The 19,630-nt window shown below is 36.5% G+C and overlaps 1 protein-coding gene across 5 annotated transcripts in view; it reads left to right on the top strand.

Moving 5' to 3' along the window:
* Window positions 1–19,630, top strand: part of NAALADL2 (N-acetylated alpha-linked acidic dipeptidase like 2) — a 934,597-nt gene that overhangs the window by 701,907 nt on the left and 213,060 nt on the right. For 3 of the 5 annotated variants that reach the window (XM_087872505.1, XM_087872506.1, XM_060682826.2), the window contains 3 exons: window positions 5,725–5,820; window positions 6,635–6,840; window positions 14,474–14,602. In XM_087872505.1, coding sequence (XP_087728631.1) covers window positions 5,725–5,820; window positions 6,635–6,840; window positions 14,474–14,602 — 431 coding nt within the window. The remainder of the gene's footprint in view (window positions 1–5,724; window positions 5,821–6,634; window positions 6,841–14,473; window positions 14,603–19,630) is intronic. The other 2 variants (XM_087872507.1, XM_087872508.1) reach the window with 1 other exon arrangement.

The raw sequence follows: 19,630 nt of genomic DNA, 5'->3' as shown, positions 1-19,630 counted from the left end.
CTGGGCAGGAAGAAAACAATTGATGTGTGTGGATCAAGTTCAGTGGGTTAAATATTTATTTAATCTAAATGTATTTATTAATCTAAATGTATTTATTACATTTGTATGCTGCCTGTTTTGGTTCGCCCAGGACACACATCCTTAGGTGATTCACAAGCCGTAGCAGTCTCTGAGTTCCCCTCAGGGAGCTTAAATTAGCAATTCAATCCCAACACAAAGAGTCCTGACCAACCTGGGTAATGACAAGGAAATCCTGGCAAGGAATCTGCTGGAGGGAAGTTTTCTGGAGCATGAATGGTTGTCTCCGACAGCCGGGCCTCCCACACCCCTCCTCCTTATCTCCCAGCCAGAGAGGGGCTTGTTAACATCTCCTTCTTTTCCTGGATGTTTCCTGTTCATTTGTCAGTGAATGCCATGTATTCCTGCCCTTCAAAATAAAAAAGGGTTTCTCCTCACGAGTAGGCTGTTGAGTGGGGCTTGTGAAGGCTGGGTCAGAACACTGCCCATCTAACTTAGCAAAAGCGATTCTAGACAGCTTAAAAAGGTAAAAGTAAAGGTTCCCCTCACACAAATGTGCTAGTCGTTCCTGACTCTAGGGGGCAGTGCTCATCTTTGTTTCAAAGCCAAAGAGTCAGCACTGTCCGAAGACATCTTTGTGGTTATGTGGCCCGGCATGACTAAATGCCAAAGGTGCATGGAACACTGTTACTTTCCCACCAAAGGGGGTCCTATTTTTCTACTTGAATTTTTTACATGCTTTCAAACTGCTAGGCAGAAGCTGGGACAAGTAACGGGAGCTCACCCTATTACGTGGCACTAAGGATTTGAACTGCTGAACTGCCAAACATTTGATCGACAAGCTCAAATCTTAGCCACTGGGCCACTGCGTCCTTTTTCTGGGCAGCTTACAGTGTCATAAAAACTTAAATATAAAAGTATTAAAATTAGCAATGATTAAATAAAGATTAAAAACCAAAAGCATAAATGATACAGGGTTGGGCTTTTATCTCCTACCAATGACCTCCAGTATAGCATGTCCTCATCGGGACCACAAACAATTAGCAGAGCCATTGTTTACAGCCCTCTCAGAAGGTCAGAAGGATGGAGGAAAGTCTTCCCTCTAGTGGCAAGATGTTCTAGTGGGGTATCCAGAGGAGCTGTGGTGGTTCAGGGGTTAGAATGTAGTATTGCAGCTGACTGTGCCCGCTGACATGAGTTTGATCCTGACAGGTTCAAGGTTGACTCAGCCTTACATCTTTCCGAGGTCAATAAAATGAGGACCCAGATTGTTGGGGGCAGTATGCTGACTCTGTAAACTGCTTAGAGAATGCTGTAAAAAGAACTATAAAGTGGTATATAAGTCTAAGTGCTGTTGCTAGTGCTATTTCAAATATATAGTACAACTTTTTAAAAAAAAAATAGATTTAATATTAAAGCCAGAGACAGACATGAGTATGTGTATATACAATATTTTCACATTGTATCCATATATTAAGCTTCTTAATAATCAGTATATTCAGCTGTTATCCTTGAAAATTTTATTAAATTATTAAACATATTGTGCAACATTACCCACACCATGTATTCACTGGTTCCTTAGAAGAACTGTATGAAGCAATACCAGAGGCAACTGCCTTGATAGCTGAATTGGTTATGATGCCACTGCCATACCCCCACAGAAGTTTTCTATATAATTATGTGGGTTTTGTGTATATGTTTACTTCTCTTTTTCATACACCAATGAAGGAAATAATTGAAAATGTTTAAATTATATTGTCTTTGTGTAGTTTAAGCTGTTCACCTATCTTCATATCCATGCACAGCCTTGAGTTGACTTCCAACAGTTGCAAGGGAACACAGATTACACATATTGTATGGTTGTATGGTATGTTGTGGTTTTGGAATTAAAGGCTCCCCAAAACAGCTAAACTATAACTATTAATCCCCAACAATGATTCATTTTTATCCTTTTACGGTGAAGTAGCTTGGTGGCTTAGATAATGAGAATATTTCAAGTTGCATTAACTTGAAGTTTCCCCATCAGTTCCTCAAACATAAAGAACTAAAGTTATCAAGACTTTCATCAGATGTCTAATGTTTGGAACATGAGATTGGCTGTCAGAACAATTTAAAGAAAATTAAACTTTATTTTTTTTCTCCATATTCCACTGAGAGATATTTGAGTCTTTGTTAGGCATACTAAGCTTTTAAATGAAGTCATGTCACTGTACAATATGCCTTTGTGTTTTATTGCCAGATCTGGTTGCTGGTGAGGAGCAGTTTCTTCCATCATTGCCCATCTAAGGAGGGATTAGGGCTAGTCATTACTGAAGGCACACTGTTGACATGATGATTCCATAGTTTATTGTACTGCATTGAAATATATTCTGTATTTTTTTCATTGCCCTTCTGTGACATCACTGATTTTCCTGCCACCAGAAGTCAGTGATGTAGAAATGTAGAAAAACATTCAATATAGGTTAAAAAAGCAAAGCTACCATCAAAGATACAAAAGCCAAAGGCTTCTCTTCTATAAACCCATATCTGGGGATGCATAATCTTGAACTTAAAATTGATTAAGTCCAGTCCAAACTGGTGCTGAATACATAAAATATCTGCTGAGGTTATTGACATTCTTCTGATGATCCCATGATTTGCATCAAGTTGTATTATTGGTAATATTTTGCTGAGAAAAAACGACAACAAACTCTTATTTGTCATTGCTCCCCTCTCAAATTCTAATAAGGCTATTTGTTTTTCTTAGCCTAAGAAGGAGGAAGGGACAAAGGAAGGAAAGGAGGGAGGGAGGGAGGATAGAATAGAAGGATAGAAGGAAGGTTTAATTAGTATTTAAAACAAATCATTATCAGATGCTAGGAACATGAACTTGATTTTTTTTTTGACAAAGAGACAGGTTATTTTTTTTTTATAATGCATTCCCCAATTAACAATTCCTGCATGTTTGTTGGATGATACCGAGAAATAAAACAACTGGGGAGGAAGGAACAATGAGAGAGATAATTGTCCCTTAGACTAAAGATGAAATGATTTTCTTGCAGAGTATCCTTTTGGCTTAATGATGTGATTATCATTATTTCTGATGTTCAGGCTGTAAGTGACATTGATTAGGGAGATGAAGTGGTACCAAAGTTATAGAGAAGTTCAAAAAGAGCCCTGGGAAGAATGTATTAATGGGAAGAAAGACATCTGAAATGAGCTAAAATGTGGGTAATAAATAGACCTGGAATGCTGACCTCCAGTTGGAAGAGGAAAGGAGAAATGAACCAGAGGATAATTGATGTACAATGCAGCTACTTCTACCATCAACTCAAAATTCTTATTCCAGATCCCTTTTATCTAGTAATGAATTCTAGTGATTCTAGTAATGAAACTAAAGTCAAAGTATTACTAGAAACACTAGTTTAAGTTCAAGCAGCGATGCTTCTGTTAAGAATGGTAACGTTCGAGAATCAAAGCAACCCTAGCAGATCAAGAAAATATGAATGGGGAAAAGATTTTAGCCTGGCTTTTTTGCTAATCCAGAATATAAAGATAAAGGTTTCTCCTGTCCAGTTTGTCAGACTCTTAGGAGCAGTGCTTTATCTTCATTTCTTAGTCTAGGGAGCCAACATTGCCCAAAGACATTTCTGTGTTTATGTGGCCAGAGTGACCATATGCTGAGATGCACAGAATTCTTAGTACTTTCCCACTGAAGTGGTACCTATTTAGTCGTATTTGCAATGCTTTTGAACTGCTAAGTGAGCAGGAGGTGGGACAAATGACGGGAGATCACCCCATCACGTGGCACTTGGCTGGTCTATATTTCATGATAATGGTTTCTGGAACACCCTTGGCAACATATTTTTAAAAGTGTATTAAAAGTTTAAAATTGCCCAATGGCTGAATAGCTGGATGCCCTATAGCTGGATTGTTTATAATAAAACATACAAAGTGTGTGTGTGTGTGTGTGTGTGTGTGTGTGTGTGTGTGTGGCCATCACTCTGCTAAACGAATAATTCCCTCAACACTGTCAAACTATTCACTAAGTTGCATTGCTATTAATCTTCTCATCGTTCCTATCACCCATCTCCTTCCATTTATGACTGTATGACTGTAACTTTGTTGCTTGCATTCTTACGATTTATATTGATCGTTTCCTAGTATGATTTGATTGCTTATTTGTACCCTATGATTATCATTAAGTGTTGTACCTTATGATTCTTGACAAATTTATCTTTTCTTTTTATGTACACTGAGAGCATATGCACCAAAGACAAATTCCTTGTATGTCCAATCACACTTGGCCAATAAAGAATTCTAATCTAATCTAATCTAATCTAATCTAATCTAATAAGTATGTGTATACATACACTCACACTCAGACAGACACACACAAACAAATTTAGCTTGCCAGATCCATGTTTGTCTGCTGGAACACCTCAAGATTTGCTGCAAGTATTTAGGAGTAAAACTACAATATTTTAACATTTTGCTTCCTTTGCATGTTTTGGTCAATTTAATACAAAATCAGGGCATTAATGGTGAATTCAATTAACCTATTTTAAGCTCCACTAACTTCTAAAAGTGGACAACAGTTTAGTCCTAGCCATTATGATGAAATCACCTTGTGGTTCTTGCAGGGTAAAGTAATTGAAAAAAAAAAAACCCAAAAAACTTCAAAATGCAACCACTATTCAGATTATCCAACCCTATTTGAAAATTTAAAGAGCCTCCATTGATGTTCAAAGTACAAATGGCTTGAAATAGCTTGAAACTTACATTTTGATTCTTATGGATAGTGTTGTATTTCTTATAAATAAGTTTTGAATTCTTATTTAGATATGCCACCACAAGAAATTATTCAATATTATCTTCAGTGGAATGATGTTTGGTTAGGTCTCTCCTATTCACATTTATTCATTTGTAGATTGGTTTGTTTATTTAAAATGTGTATGATGCCCCAAACCCTGATAATTCTAGGAAGCTTATAAAAATGTAATAAAGTGATCATAGTCATAAAAATATCATTAAAACAAGAAATCATGAGTCATTAGATCAAATGATCAAAATATTAAATGGCCTGGATAAAAGGACATATTTTGAGTCTCTCGAACAATGTAATAAAGAGAAATTGCTTCAGTTTGATTAGTAATATGTTTTTACAGATAAGGTGCTACTGAAAGAATTTATGCCAGTTCCATTCAGTAACTTAAAACTGTTTACACTTACAAGTCTATTTAATGAAAAAAGTCACTTATAAAATGATCTATATTCCTTCTGTTAACAAGGTTTTACTGTAATATGTGCATTTTATCTGTTTCATGTTCTTTCATACTGTTTCCATTTTCAGAATATTGTATAGTTTCAATAACTTTCAAGTAATCGTCATAGAGTCTCTGTGAGTGAGTAGGCAGCTATATAAATTTTCTAAAATAAATAAATAAAATAAAAATAAATCACTTTTTTATGTAATAAATCAGAAAATCAGAAAAATCATTAAATAAAAGAATACTCTCCCATTCTATTTTTCCTTAGATGTTTGTTAATAAAGATGTATTTTATTATAACTCCAGGTGACTAAATAAAATAAAATAGTAACAAAATGGACAACATCCTTGTCAGTTTTGGAAATTCAGGAGGTAACTTTGGGTAGACAAAGTTGTATATGGTTTCTTAAAGACTTTGCAGATGAGTCCAAAATAAAATGTTTTGTTTTTCTCTTAGCAGAAAGGAAAATTGTGACTTTGAATATTCAAACTCAGCCAACATATAAAACAATATCCAATGTTGTTGGGTATTTAAAAGGAGCTACAGTTCCTGGTAGGTTTATTTTTGTTTCTCCATGTGCTAACTTCTGCAAGCCACTTGCCATATTACTGAACAAGAACAGAATTTCACAACTTATTCTGGACTGTGGATTGCTCTTAACTTTCAAACTATATATAACAGCCTAATATTTTTTAGACTTTGTTCTATATAGTTACCCAGACTGAGCACTTACACCTGTCTGAAAGATAATTATGGAAGTTGAAATCCACACATTAAAGATACTAAGGTTGAAAAATACTGGTACAGACAATATACATCTTAGCACATTCCACATGGCGTACTTTGGTTTACTGTGATCGAGTTTAACTCTTTCATATCTGAGTAAAACCTCTGGTAGGAGTCACATTTGCCTGAAAGAAGATACCTTTTACTACAGATCTTTAGCAAACAGAAAGCAGGAGGCTTTCTGCTTTTAAAATATAGTGAGCTATTTGAGTTACTTCCAAAAATATAGTAATTACTAAAAACGAAGCAAGACATCTCTAACCCCTTAAGTTAGTTTAGATCCATTTTAGTTGGTTGCTATAACTACTCAGTCTTATGCCTTTTCAGATAGGTTCATTGGATGATTCACCGTAAAATATTCTGCATCGTAAATGATGTTGTTAGCTTGAGATCGCAAGCAAATAACGTTGAGATCTTTCAAATAAAAGTGATTCTTGAACCCAGCTGATTATTATGGCAAACAACTGCTGTGACACAGCTGGCAAGAACGGGGAAGGAAACCAATACGATCGGTGTGTGGAAGGACTGTTGGTTGTTTTGATTAATTAGTAAAAGCTTCTGCTTGCTGTATGTCTTTCAGATAGATACGTCATAGTTGGCAGCCACCACAGCAGTTTGCCTGGCTACAACAGCGAGCAGTGGGCTCATGGCACAGCAGTAATGACTGCACTTATCCAAGCCTTGATGAGGAAGGTGAAGAAAGGTTGGAGGCCTGAGCGGACCATCATTTTCTGTTCATGGGGTGGAACCATGTTTGGGAAGATTGGTTCCTACGAATGGGCAGAGGTAAGAATGCTTACAGGTTTCTTTCTTCTGTAGGAAGTTAGCTTCCACCCTTCTCCTAGGAAAATGAGATATTTTAGGAAATATTAAAAGGGGAGAATATTTCCCCTAAAAGGGAGGCAATTTGTCAATGGACCATTAAGGCCTGGGCCAGTCTATTCTACATAACAAAGATCTACCTCCTTCAGGCAGAGCCATAGTAGGAATTGCCCAAAGCCCCTTCATTACATCATCACCCAGCAAGGCTCAACCAAGCCTGGGACATACACAACCTACAAAGTTAGTCTGACAACCAATCAGAATACAAGCTCAAATTCAAAAGCATAAAACCTAGGCACACTCAGCATCTCTGCCCTTTTTTGCCCAGGACCTCAAGCTATGTGATCCTGTTCATCAATAAACCTTCTTTCCAATCAGTCACCATGTTTCCAGTGTCTCCCCACTTGGAACTGAACCCAGATGGACATTTCTTCCAACACTTCATACAGGGGAATCTAGAGTTGCCAATATCAAGGATAAGAATTATTATTTGATATAGCCCTTGTCCTATGGATCTTCCTGGTCTCCTGTTGCTAAATTTTATTCTCTGAGTGTGTTCTTTTCTTCCTTCTTAGAGACATTTTTTAAACATTCAGATGAGTGAAAACTAAGCCTAAACTTCAACATAACTTGTTTTTTGTGTTCTGTGTTTATACCCAGAAAGATGAATGAGTGGTATCTGTGAAGAAAAAGAGAGGACTGTGATATCAGAAAATTCCCTAGTTGTACAGCTTTTATCAATTGCCGTTATGATTATCATCTAAATCAGTATATCTATCTAATTAATTGGGTGATGATTCCTGATGATTCCTAGAGTCATGTTGGTGTCACTGAAAAATGCAAGCTGTTATAAGTAGGGTCACCTTTTGCTAAATTAGATTAGAATAGAATAACAGAGTTGGAAGGGACCTTGGAGGTCTTCTAGTCCAAACCCTACACCACTTCAGACAAATGGTTATCCAACATCTTCTTAAAAACTTCCAGTGTTGGAGCATTCACAACCTCTGGAGGCAAATTGTTCCACTGATTAATTGTTCTAACTGTCAGGAAATTTCTCCTTAGTTCTAAGTTGCTTCTCTCCTTGATTAGCTTCCACCCATTCTTTCTTGTCCTGCCCTCAGGTGCTTTGGAGAATAGTTTGACTTCCTCTTCTTTGTGGCAACCCCTGAGATATTGGAACATTGCTATCATGTCTCCCCTACTCCTTCTTTTCATCAAACTGGACATACCCAGTTCCTGCAACCGTTCTTCATATGTTTTAGCCTCCAGTACCCTAATCATCTTTGTTACTCTTCTCTGCACTCTTTCTAGAGTCTCCACATCTTTATTACATCGTGACGACCAAAACTGAATGCAATATTCCAAGTGTGGCCTTTACCAAGGCATTATAAAGTGGTATTAACACTTCACTTGATCTTGATTCTATCCCTCTGTATATGCAGCCTTGAACTGTGTTGGCTTTTTTGGCAGCTGTGCACATTACTGGTTGATATTTAGATGGTTGTCTACTAGGACTCCAAGATCCCTCTCACAGTTACTACTATTGAGAAAGGTACCACATATACTGCACCTGTGTATTTTGTTTTTCTTGCCAAATTAATGGTGTAAACTACAGTAAATGTAAACTTTCTAAATACTGTATTTGTTTGAGCCGTGGTGGCATAGTGGTTAGAATGCAGTATTGCAGGCTAATTCAGCTCAGTGCCAGAAGTTTGATCCTCCTCCTCGCTTAAGGTTGACTCAGCCTTCCATCCTTCCGAGGTCGGTAAAATGAGGACCCAGATTGTTGGGGGCAATGTGCTGACTCTGTAAACTGCTTAGAGAGGGTTGTAAAACACTATGAAGTAGTATATAAGTCTAAGTGTTAAGTGCTTTTTGGTATGGCACCAAGAGTTTCAGTTTTCATCTTCATGACAATCATTTGTTTTTCTTCCAGAATCTTTTGACCGCAATTTGCAAAGCATGGTTGTTTTTCATCAATTCAACTGTCTCTTCATATCAATGAACCTTCCCTTCTCTTTTTTTATAATAGTAATATCTGGTGTGTTGTGTTTTAAGTGTTTATTAGCTTGAATTTTGAAATCCCACAAAATGTGGATTTCCTCATTTTTGCAAAAGGCGCTGATGCTCTTCAAAACAACCAGACAATGGAAAGATTTTGTTCTTTTTTTTAACTTAATAGTGCTATTGACATTTTTAATAAACATAGTGAAAAATTAATGCAAAGTAAACTAGAGAAAAAAAGAATAGAAGTTCAGAAGGTGCAGAAGAAAGATAGAGTAAAGATATTAAAACACACGTAGATGAAAACTGATCGTTTAGAACTATTATTTTACATCAATTCAGGCAACTAATCAGTATTTTTAGAGCCTTCTCCTCTAATTTTAACGAATTCAAATGTTCTTTAACAGCAAACAGACAATAAGTTGTGTCAATTGAATGTTGAACTTAGCAAAAGGAAATAATTTTCTAGATGCATTGTAGAATCCACTGAGAGCACAAGAATGGTTAATAACACTGTCTGTCAGTCAATCAGTGACTAGAGGGAACTGGATAAATAAGCCATAAAGATAATCAAGGTACAGTAGGTGGCTAATTGGTACATGCCTTTTGGTCAGATCAAACAATAAAACTTCCAGGAGAGAAAAAGAAGATGGACAATATTAAAATTCAAGTCATATATATATATATATATATATGCCAGCCTGTTGGATTTGAATACTATAAGCAGAATAAAAGTATATGTTTCATCTCTATTCTAAAGAAGCCAAGCAATTCATTTTTAATGGACATTCATTGGTTCAGTCTGGCAGCTTTGAGTCAATATTTATTTATTTATTGAATTTGTATAGCCACTCATTTCACCAAAAGTGACTCTGGGTGCTGTACGACAAAACAAAAACAATGAACAAATTCATAAAATTATTTGTTATCATTAATTAAAAATATTAAAAATTATTTAAAAAGTACAAATAAGGGAATAACAGATACTAATTAATAATAAATATTAATAATTATGGAGTCACTGTACAATTTCTCTCATCACCTTGGGTTCCTAGCCTTTGTAGACTAGGAACTAGATGTTAAGGAAACCATCAGAAGTTCAGAATTGATGTGATGACAACTTCACCTCAGGAGACAGAAGATTCCACAATGTATGGATTTTATGTCTTTCGGATCACAATTTCCAATGCATAACTCTCAGCTAGCTTAATCAAGTAATGAACCAAGGGTGACAATCATTCTTAGCCTTAAAGCTACTAATTTTGATATCTATGTAACAATATATACTATACACCAAACAGTATTATACTCGGCCTCTTTAAAGCAACAGTGTGGTCATTTGGTTTATGTAAGAACATAAAAATACCTTAATTGATTCAGGTACATTCTCAGTATCTATAAATAGATTTGGGTACATTCTGAGTAAGCCTTGGTAGAGTTTACACACTGAAAGAAGATACAAACAGAGACTCATCGTTAAGACTCTCTTGCTGTTATGATGGAACATTCATAATACACTCTGATAAAAGAATCACAATTGCTAGAGTTTTTGCAGAAATCAGCCAATTGATCAATCAATCAATCAATCATCTATATATTTTATCTTTCCACAGACTAACCTGGTATTTTAGCCACACTGTTTTTATTCCATGCACTAGTTTTGAAATTCAAAATAATGTTCTGTTTCCTATTTTTAAAAACCCCCAAAGCTCTTTATCAAAATAATAAAGATAAAAGGAAGATAAAAGCAGACTAAAAAGACCTTAAAAAGAATATATATATATAAAAAGAATTAAAAGCATTCCATTAAAAAAAGCAAAACAAAGTGGTTGCAGAGGGAAATAAAAAGATGGATCTTTAAAAGATGCCCAAAAGACATCAGCATTGTCTGTCTAGTGTATCTCAGAGGACAGCTAATTCCACAAAACAGGAGAACTTTAGATGAAACTTTTCTCCATGGCATAAACTAATATTAGGCAAATGGTATGCAAAACCAGGAACTCTTCTAAAGGGTTCTGAGCTGCTGATGTAAGTAAACAATGAGTAAATAAGGGTTTCAAACAGTGGTGGGTTTCAAAATTTTTTACTACCGGTTCTGTGGGTGTGGCTTGGTGGATGTGGCAGGAGAAGGATACTGTAAAATCTCCATTCCCTCCCCACTCCAGGGAAAGGTTACTGCAAAATAACCAAAATAAGCCTTCTCTGTGGCGGCGCCTGCCCTCTGGAACAAACTCCCCCCAGAGATATGTACAATACCAGACCTCCGGACTTTTCGTCGGGCCCTGAAAACTTATTTATTTCACCTAGCCGGGCTGGCTTGATCCCACTGTTTTTGGTTAAATTTAATTGATTTTAATTGGGTTGTTTTAAATTGCGGCCAAAATATTTAATTATTTTTAAACTGTTTTTAAATTTTGTATGTTCTGTTTTATTCTGGCTGTTCACCGCCCTGAGTCATGCTGGAGAAGGGTGGTATACAAATTAAAACAAATAAATAAATAAATAAAATCCCCATTTCCTGACTCGGGAAGCAGAGAATAGATGGGGGCGGGGCCAGTCAGAATTTTTACTACTGGTTCTCCGAACTACTCAAAATTTCCGCTACCGGTTCTCCAGCACTGGTCAGAACCTGCTGAAACCCACCTCTGGTTTCAAAGTATAAAGGGGGCATGATGGCTCACTGGTTAAAGATGCTGAGCTTGTCAGTTGGAAAGATGATAGTCTGGGTTTGAGACATGAATACCATGCAAAGTTACTTGCCCCAACTCCTGCCTATCTAGCAGCTCGAAGGCATGAAAATGCAAGTAGATAAATAGGTATCACTTTGGTGGGAAGGTTCCAGAATCTTGACTGAAAAGGACACAGATAATCTGCCTCTTCCAAGTTTTCCCAAAGCTGCTTTGAAACCACTTTCTCCATCACTTTCCCCAAGGGAGATGAGATACTGGATAAAAAATGGTCCCGTATGGTAGGTTTCAATGATCATTTCTTCAATGAGGGTAAACCATCTTTGTTCAGAGGTAAAGGAACACCCACTTCACTAAAAGAATTAACCATCACCAGATGTCATTCACACAACAACACTAGTCCTCTTTGACAAGCCAGCAGGGGCATGGATCAAAAGAGCAGGTAGCTAAGATGACAGTACTGAGGAACCTATCCAGGTCCAAGGGGTTCAAAACATTCCCAGATACCATATGAGACTTCTTGCCAAGCATCTCCTCTGGACTTGTGACAACATTCAATTGGGAATGAATTTGAGGAATATCTTCCAACAGATTCTGTGCAAATTCCTCCACACACCCCTGTAAGAGGTTATCCATGCCTTTTTCCTCAAATTAGCACTTGTCACCTGAAACAAGACTCTGGAGTGGCAAGCTGCAGATGCAAAAATGGTGGAGAGGTATACTAACAGTTCAATACCCTTTCCACCCCAAGATAGGCCTTAATAGCAATTCTAACCGATGTCTAGTCAAGTTTGCCTTTTGTTGAACGGCAGTAATGATGTCTGTCGGTCTAGATGTCTGTCTTCTCATTTCATCTTATAGAATAACAGAGTTGGAAGGGATCTTGGAGGTCTTCTAGTCCAAACCCCTGCTTAGGCAGGAAACCCTACACAACTTCAGACAAATGGTTGTCCAGCATCTTACAGTGTTGGAGCATTCACAACTTCTGGAAGGAAGTTGTTCCACTAATTAATTGTTCTAACTGTCAGGAAATTTCTCCTTAGTTCTAAGTTGCTTCTCTCCTTGATTAGTTTCCACCCATTGCTTCTTTTCCTGCCCTCGGGTTTTGGAGAATAGCTTGACTCCCTCTTCTTTGTGGCAGCCCCTGAGATATTGGAACACTGCTATCATGTCACCCCTAGTCCTTCTTTTCATTAAACTAGACATACCCAGTTCCTGCAACCGTTCTTTATATGTTTTAGCCTCCAGTCCCCTAATCATCTTTGTTGCTCTTCTCTGCATCCTTTCTAGAGTCTCCACATCTTTTTTACATCGTGGCGACCAAAAGGGAGTTCAGTATTCCAAGTGTGACCTTCCTTACCAAGGCATTATAAAGTGGTATTAACACTTCACGTGATCTTGATTCTATTCCTCTGTTTATGCAGCCTAGAACTGTGTTGGTTTTTTTGGCAGCTGCTGCACACTGCTGGCTCATATTTAAATGGTTGTCCACTAGGACTCCAAGATCCCTCTCACAGTTACTACTATTGAGCAAGGTACCACATATACTGTACCTGTGCATTTTGTTTTTCTTACCTAAATGTAGAACCTTACTTTTTTCTTCTTCAATTCATTATAAGCCACAGGGAATGATGGGATCCACACAACAAGAGAGGTCAGATAAGTGCAATCCAGTCCAAAGGCTTCATTTGCCACCTTGTTCCAGGTGGCAACCAAGGCTATGAACTAGACCATAATTCAGACCAACACGGACAATCCCATCTCATTCGGAAACCTCTCTGGATCCATCATTCACCAGGGGAATTTCAATATAATGGATCCAGTCTCCAGGCAGTACGATAGAAACCAAGTCCTGGTCTGACAATGACAAAGGAATATCTTAGGAAACACAGTAGGTGCATATTTTCATTGGGATTTAAAGAAAATTTACAACTATAAACCGAACACTTTTCTTTCCCTTTTGCCCTATTGGCAGGGATTGCTTTTTCTAAGTAGATACTTTATAAATTAATAACATCACAAAAGACACACTTTCTGCTTAGTTTGCACATTCTAATGGCAGGATTTTAAAGACCTGCCAGCTACAATAAAGCTGGACGGCTCTGAATTTGAAGTTACCTAGAAAGTGTGCAGATATTCTTGGGCCTGAGTGTGAAAGCATTACCAAAACCTTATTCTTCTAACTGAATTATGGGCTTACAATAAGCTGTGAAAAATATGGAAAGAGGGAACTGGTTGCAACCAGGTATCAAAAGGATTCTTACAACTGCCTGAGAGCAAAATTTCCTTAGTTCCACTTCAAATCATCCTTGTATCAAACGTAATTGTGTTATACTCCTTTTTGCTCAACGCAAAGAACCTCTTCATGGAACAAATACTTCATTACTAGGTAGGCAATGGGAAATAATTGAAATATGCCTTTGCTTTTAAAAAGATAACAAAATAACAACCTTGGAGAAACGATGCCATTCACATCTGCAGTATTGGAGCCTGGTTGGAAATATCAAGCACTTTGTTTGCTAATTCTTATATTTGAAGTTTGATGTGGAACAGGAGCATTCATTTTTTTCCAAAAAAACAAAACAGACTTCCTATTATTTCAGAGAATGTAATGTTTAGATTTGCTGCTTAGAACTGTAGTCGTTCTTAAATTCTTCTGGCCTCATTTTTCATTTTGTTCATTTGAGAAATAGAATTATAACCCCACAAGAGAGAAATTAAATAAAGACTTCCTTTCAAGTTCCTAAAATGATATTCTATAAAAATTGAATTAAATGTTACGTGGGGAATTGAAGTAGGTGGAAAAAACATGGCTTGTGTTCCCCTTTTCCTACATTTCAAAGGACTACAACAAGAATGCAGGTCCTTAATTAGGATCTGGCTTATTAATCATGTTTGCGTTTTAGGACCTTAGGAAAGTTCTCCAGAGGAATGCTGTGGCATATGTGAATCTCCATGATCCAATAAAAGGCAATGGCATTTTATACTCCATAGCATCTCCTTCTGTTCAGCAACTAGCAACTGAAGTTAAAAAGGTGAGTATTTCCTTGTATGGTATTTCTAATATGCAGTAGGTTTGATATGACAATTCAAATTTAACTGGCATTATATAAGTTTTCAGGACAGTTCCAAAAATAATGGCTGAAAATGATAAGAATAGAATGGAATAGAATTCTTTATTGGCCAAGTGTGATTGGACACACAAGGAATTTGTCTTTGTGCATCTGCTCTCAGTGTACATAAAAGAAATGATTCGTTGTCAAGAATCATAAGGTACAACACTTAATGATAGTCATAGGGTACAAATAAGCAATCAAGTCATATTAGGAAACAGTCAATATAAATTGTAAGGATACAAGCAACAAGGTTACAGTCATGCAGTCATGATAAGTGACTCATAAACATTTAAACCCTGAAATGCTTATGGATAGCTATAAAATCCATGATAAAATCAACATGCCATGATATTAAATAATTGGGTATCAGATCCTCAAGATAATATTTCTTAGAGAAAACAGAAAAGGAAAACTCACTTCTGAAATTAGGAACTTTAAGAAAGGAACCATAGCACTTCATCTTAGCTCTCTCTAAGCAGTTTACAGAGTCAGCATATTTTCCCCAACAATCTGGGTCCTTATTTTACCGACCTTGGAAGGATGGAAGGTTGAGTCAACCTTGAGCCGGTGAGAATCGAACTGTCAGCAGAAGTAATCTGCAGTACTGCATTCTAATCATTGCGCCACTGCGGTTCTAATAACCCTAATAAGACAACAATTTTCTCCTTTGATTTAGAGCAACAGAATTGCAATAAGAAATAAGAGGGGGGAAATTCTTCTTTGTAATACCAATGAGAAGTGGAAAAAGTGATGCCATCAGGGTTGTTGAATCCACCCATCATTTCTCTTCTAAAACACAATGAAAAAAGATCTCAATAGAAGCAGTTGCAAGATAAGAATATGTGAACCGTATTCAATTGCTATATAAAAAAAGTTCCTGCTGAACTATATTAATAGAAAAAAGCAATAATCTATACCAAATTATATTGTTTGTTGGAGATGATAGAAAACTTATTATTTGGAACTTAATAGAGTAGGGGATAGATTGTCCAACATTTCTCACAAAGCTTATAGGGGAGAAGAAGCAAAGAACACATTTGTAAGAATACCTGTAGAAACATAATAAGTTGCCTGATAGGAGTTCAGATTATTTAGTCTTGTACTGTCCACTGGTCTACACAGGCTGGTAGCCTCAGGCAATTTTCCATTTTTTAAAAAGTGTTGTTTCCAGCCATGGCCACTTTCAGCCATGGGAACTTCAAATCCCAGAATTTCCCAGCCACTATGGCCATTGAGGAGAATTCTGGGAACTGAAGTCCAGAAACCTGGACTTGCAACTTTCTCTGTGTTCCATTATATTGATATTTGAAGACAGGTTATTGCTATTTATAGTGTAACATTTTTTTTAAAAAAATAAATATCTCTTCTCTTCTCTTCTCTTCTCTTCTCTTCTCTTCTCTTCTCTTCTCTCCTCCTCTCCTCTCCTCTCCTCTCCCCTCCCCTCCCCTCCCCTCCCCTCCCCTCCCCTCCCCTCCCCTCCCCTCTCCTCTCCTCTCCTTTTCTCTTTTTTGTGGTCTTGACTGGTGACAGCCAGAACTAGTCCTTCAGTTTTCTTGACAAGATTTTGATAGTTGTTTGCCACTGCCCTCCTCCTTCACATTAGAAAAAAGTGACTACCCAAAGTCACTTGGTTAGCTTTGTGCCCAATGCAGGATTAGAATTCCTGATCTCTCCATATTCTAATGTTAATTGGATTTCTTTTTTAAAAAGAAAATCATAAAAAAGCAAAAAAAAAAATCATTAAAAATAAGCTGTAAGTAAACAAGTGTAATAAAATAATAAACCTGTAAGAATATTAACACTGTATCTCTTGTTATTTAAAGGAAGGGCTAAAAAGATATTTCAAATAAATAGAGATCTCAAATAAATATCTACCTGTGTCCTATTTCTGTTAACTGAGTTCCTTTTGTAATTGTATTTTTTTTCCAGCTTTCTTTTGAACGTCTTCATTTGGAGGATATCTGAAGCCTAGTGCACTCTTGTACTCTAGCTACTAGCAATATCTATAAAAAGAAATAAAATAGGACATTTATAGTGATCATCTGGAATAAACACTTGGCCATTCTCAAAAGCCATCTTATTGCATATCCTTCATGCAATCTTCATTTCTTCAATCAGTTACAACTAATGTTCTGACTTGGCACAGAAACAAATCAGAAGTACTTCTTTTTTTTTTTTTTTTTTTCTGGGCTTGCTGGAGGATGCTGACTGGAATCTTGAATAAACAAGGAAAGCAGATTTAAATATTTAGGTTGTGATGCCAAATTGGAATTCAAACATTCTGAGATTTTTGAGAGCATGTGTGAACTCTGTTCAACCATGCTAATTATGGCCCATTTTATGGGAGGGAGATTTTGCCAAGTTATATTTCTGTCTCTGAGTGTTCTGTAAACGAAGGTGCCATTGTCGGCTAGCTGCCTTAATGAATCACCATTTATTTGGCACCTTATAATGGAAAAGTCTGTGTTGGCTGGGGAGGAAATTAAATCCTCTAAATAAGACCATTAATTCATTAGTCTCAAATTTACATTTCAGAAGCACAAAAGTTACTCTGACTGAGCCATTAATTTATATGCCAGTAGGGTTGGCTTTGGTAAAGCAAAAACAAGGAAGAATCTTGGAGAACCTTGACATCTTACTAATATATTGAAAAATAAACTTTGAAGCAAACATTCAAGATCCACAGTTTAAAAAAAAAAGTTACTTTTTCCATTCCATAAAACAAATGCTACAGAACTAGGCCAACTTGCTACAGCCAACTCGCCACAGGACAACTAACAAGAGTTACACTAATATTGAAGAAATGGGGGAATGGTATAATTAAAGAAAGGATGCTAAAGAAGGGACAAAGTGAAATGTGAATGGCAAATGTGAAATGTGGACATGTAAAATACATGTTTTAATTATTTTAAATAATTAAATTGAACTGTTGAATTGTCCCGTGGCAAGTTGGCCATCATGAGTTGTCCCATTCCAAGCCCATCTGGTATGTAATAGTTCCTTTCAGCTACAGTGGCCTTTATCCACCTGCACAAAAAAATAAGGAGCTTTTAGTGTGTTTTATACAGCTTTCCTAAATGAAATCTCCAAATAATGTAACAGATTTTTTTTTTATGCTAAATCACATGCACTGAGCTAATTTTGCCTGGGGTTTTGTTGCATATTTGAAACGAAATATGTAACGGTCTGTGTTACTTCATATCAGTAGTCTCAGTGCTTGATATTTTTCATGAAATATATGCTAATTAAAGTGTTGGCAATTAGATCTGGAAATATGTGTTTTAGGAATGCACTATAGCAATAGTACTTAGATTTATATACTGCTTCACCATGCTTTACAGCCCTTCTAAGCGGTTTACAGAGTCAGTATATTGCCCCCAACAATCTGGGTCCTTATTTTACTGAACTCTTAGAAGGATGGAAGGCTGAGTCTACCTTGAGCATGGTGAGATTTGAAATGCCAAATTGCAGGCAGCCGGCAGTCAGCAGAAGTAGCCTGCAGTACTGCACTCTAACCACTGCGCCACCATGCTCGCGACATGACAAGAACTGTAACATGTAGATATGAGTTTCATTTACCATATCCTTGTCATGATGCATGTTTAGTCTTCAGTGTAGACCTGTATCCAAGTATATAAATTCAGAAATAGGTGTATGATTTGTATATAGTGTGTACAATATACACAAGGTGAAAACATCTATTTATTTGCTTGTTTGTTTGTGCTCCTCTTTCCCAGCATATTTTCTGTCTCTGCAGTCCTAATGGGATACACTCAACAATAACAGTACAACAGTAACTGGGGGTGAAGCATTTTTTTCCTTAAGCCCAAACCAAGAAATATATCCAAACAATGAGGGAGATGAGCGGCAACTAATTTCCTAACAGTTCACTGAAACCACAATTTACAGTAAATGACAAGTTATGCTACAATAAACATAACTAGAACAATATTAAAAAATTCTATATTTTCTCCTCTGACAATCTCTGAGTTCTACAATTGGAATCAATAACTAATTAAATCCTGGGAGGAATTTAAATTTATTTGACCAAGCATATTTGCCTTGTGCTCATGAAAACCTATATAGGTAGTCATCACTTAATGATGGTAATTGAGACCAGAAATTCCATCATTAAATAACGTGGTTGTAAAGTATCATGTATGTGACTATGCCACTTATTCACAAAAATTCCAGCAGTTCTGATTGCCTTATTAATTGAATCATCATGTGTCATTAAGCAAGGACATCATGTGCCATTTGTGGCCTCACTGCCAGCTTTCCCATTGAATGTGGTTGTAGGAAGCTAGCAAAGATGGTAATAAATTGTGATTATGGTGAAGCTGCCATCTAGATGTTTTTTTACAAAAAAACCACACATGCACACACATTAATTTATCTCTTAATGCCACTATACTATTTCCACTCCCATCTGAAAAATCAAAATTAATAATCTGTGTGCCAGAGCAATTTATTTGATATTGCTATTTATTTTTTTAAAGTACATTCTATTGTTTAGAAAAGACTGCATTTTAACAGGTTTTTCCTATATATCTTCGTCACTATTAGTCAAATTTAGTCATCTTTTTTTATTAATAAGAAAATTTAAATAGGAAAAACTGTCACTATTCATAATGTCATATAAAACTCTCTTTTTTTGTTCCTTAGTTTTAAAAAGGAGAAGTTTAGTTGTCTTGAATGATATCATTGCCTACATGACATTACAATTAAGGTTGACTTTGGTATGTTCCTAGGAATCGCATTTTGAGCTCAATTTTCTGAGAGCCAAAAAAGAAACTAGAAGGAGCAGGGTTTATATTTTTCAAAGTTTCCCTATAAAAGCCTTTCAGAATTCAAAGGTCAGGCTCTTCAAATCTTTCTTTTTCTTTTGAAATATAACTGCTATGGCAACTTCAAAAATCTGTTTTGCCTCAATCTATTTTAAAAGCT

Source organism: Pantherophis guttatus, chromosome 6 (assembly GCF_059756535.1).
Source record: "Pantherophis guttatus breed Tessera chromosome 6, ASM5975653v1, whole genome shotgun sequence".
In the NCBI taxonomy this organism is placed as follows: Eukaryota; Metazoa; Chordata; class Lepidosauria; order Squamata; family Colubridae; genus Pantherophis; species Pantherophis guttatus.
Note: the sequence above shows the minus strand (reverse complement) of the source record. Positions and strands in the feature narration are given on the sequence as shown.